The sequence below is a fragment of the Pollachius pollachius genome (genome assembly GCF_949987615.1).
Source record: "Pollachius pollachius genome assembly, chromosome: 14".
NCBI lineage: Eukaryota > Metazoa > Chordata > Actinopteri > Gadiformes > Gadidae > Pollachius > Pollachius pollachius.
The window spans coordinates 4,945,670-4,948,169 of NC_136947.1; the positions used below are offsets into that span (position 1 = coordinate 4,945,670).

Sequence of the window (2,500 nt, forward strand, 5' to 3'; positions counted from 1 at the left end):
GCTTTTAACACCCCGACAACTTTCAGGGGCTTTATGGAAATGACAGTGAAGAGAAGCAGGAAAGTGGGTGGAAGGAGAGCGATTGACATTGCATTGGGGCATCGGACCAAAGGCGGGAATCAAACCTAGGCTGCTACAAGGCTTGAAGGTCGGGCCACCCAGCCGCCAGACTGCTCTACTCTAATCAGCGCTTCTGTTTCAGCGGACGTTAATAGTGTGGTATTACATTGCAGGATGATACCTTCCGTCGGTGCGATGGCACGATGAAGAACGTTTCGATCTCGTGCTTGAGAAGGAAGGCGTTCCGTTCGTGGCCGTTGCCCGGCTCCACCTCGTAGTCCCCGTTGAGACACTCCAGGGTGGCTTTGGTGATGTGGACTTTGCTGTGGAACAGGAGCACACAGAGATGCAGAGAGTCAGTGGAACTCCGTGGACTGATGATGTGTGCCCCCCTGCACCCCCTTTTGGTCATAGCTGCCACTACACTCTACTGCTTTATTCTTTCACATGGGCACTTTGTGTTATCTAATTGTTTCCCCACATATCCTTGCCCTTAAACTAATTATCCCTAGACATTTTTTTCACCTTGTTTTCTACCATTTCAAATAAATTACCTTTTTGATTAAAAATCAAATCAAACTCTGTTTGACACACTTTAGCCTATTATGTGATGGTGTATGAGTCCGGTGATACAGATCACATGGCAATATGACTGATTGGCCATGTATTGAAGAACTCCCACTGAAGTACAACAAACTGTGAGGCGTTAGTACTTTCTTTGAGCAGCTTAACTTTACTGTACTTGATTGCATAATATTTATGATTTCAATGTTCACTTTTCTCTTCACTGGAATAGTAATTATTTATATCTTCTTTATTGAATAATAAATAAGAGGAAAATGTGCATCCTAGACACTTTACATTTGACACAAATACCCTCATATTGTTGAATGGCTGAAATTGTTTAATGTGGAAATGATATTGGTGTATGCTAGTTGGTTTGTACTTAGCTGGTATGTACCTAGCTTGTTTGTGGTTAGCTGATATGCTAGTTAGTATGTACCTAGCTAGTATAATCTAGCTAGTATGTAGCCTGCTAGTATAAGATAGCTGGTATGTAACAAGCTAGTATAAGCTAGCTGGTATGTAGCTGGCTGATATGTACCCTGCTAGTAGAAGCCAGACGGTATGTAACTAGCTAGTGTAAACACGCTGGTATGTAGCTGGCAATATGCTATGTAGCTGGCTGATATGTAGCTGCCAACATGCTATCTAGATGGCTGATATGTAGCTGGCTATATGCTATGTAGCTGGCTGATATGTAGCTGCCGATATGCTATGTTGATGGCTGACATGTGGCTGGCTACATGCTATGTAGCTGGCTGATATGTAGCTGGCAGACATGTAGCTGGCTAGTCTAGTGAAGACCTTATGACTAACCCAGGGAGTCCCCCAGCCTCCATCACGTTAGCCAGGGTGACATCGTTGGACCACACGTCGTACTGCCACTTCCTGAGGCCCAGCACGCCGCACAGCACGCGGCCTGTGTGCAGGCCCACGCGCATGTTCAGGTTCACCTCTGTGGCCTCAGCCACCGACCTGCAGTGGGAACAGGAATTAGGAAGTTGTATGTTTTAAGTTGTGTCTCTGTGCGTTGTTGTAGCCTCGTGAGGCCAACTTGGTCTTGCGTGTTCAAATTCTGTGTTTGTTTCTACAGATCAGTAGAAGCTTCAGTTGCTGCCCAGCATGACGTGGAAGTGCGAGCTTGGATACCTGGATTGTTATTGGCAAAATGTGTGTTGGAGTTTATGAAACATTCGACGTATCATCTTGGTTAAGTCACCATTCGTTTTCTAGGAAACTTGTTTTTGCACAGAATAAAAGCAAATCAATATAGCACATAAGATATTTACCAGGATGTCTGCAAAATAAATGTCTAATGGAAGCTGTTTGTCTACAATGGGCAATTTCTATATAATCAGATTTAAATGAATTCGACAATTATGGAATTAAGGAATGGGGATGAGGATGTTAAATCCCAAAGCAACAAATGATCATTTAGCTCTCTTAGTTTACATTAGTACTGAGCCGTGCGCCGTCTTTATCTTGATTGGTCTGTTGTGCGTGATGCAATTCGGACGGTTATTTATATATTTAAACCTATGACCGTTTGTCCTCCAAATACCTCCCGCGAAGCATTGGCTCGCTGTTCCCCGGTGATAAGGTTGTAGCCTGAGTGTGTCCCGCCTCAGTGTGTGTACTGATTGTGCTGAAGATTACCCTCTCCTTGCCTTTCAGTTTATGTAAGCAGGGCATTTTGCACGCTTTTTTTTTTTATCTTTGTTGTTTTATTATTAGTATTTAGCAGTAGCCTTCTTGCCAATGTATTCTTGCATGAGAAATGCAAACAAGACGATTTTCTAAGAAAGTATGTCAAGACGAAGAGAAGATTTTCTCCATGACCTCCGTCGATCTCTGTCCAACCACCTAATACAGCAGC

The 2,500-nt window shown here is 43.6% G+C and overlaps 1 protein-coding gene across 1 annotated transcript in view; it reads right to left on the reverse strand.

Annotated features, from left to right (window-relative positions):
* LOC307085796 (adenylate cyclase type 1-like) overlaps nt 1-2,500 on the reverse strand; it is a gene marked incomplete at both ends in the record, with an annotated part of 38,778 nt that overhangs the window by 13,113 nt on the left and 23,165 nt on the right. Inside the window, 2 exons of the mRNA XM_079750662.1 lie at nt 242-383; nt 1,441-1,599. Of these exons, the coding sequence (XP_079606788.1) occupies nt 242-383; nt 1,441-1,599 (301 nt within the window). The remainder of the gene's footprint in view (nt 1-241; nt 384-1,440; nt 1,600-2,500) is intronic.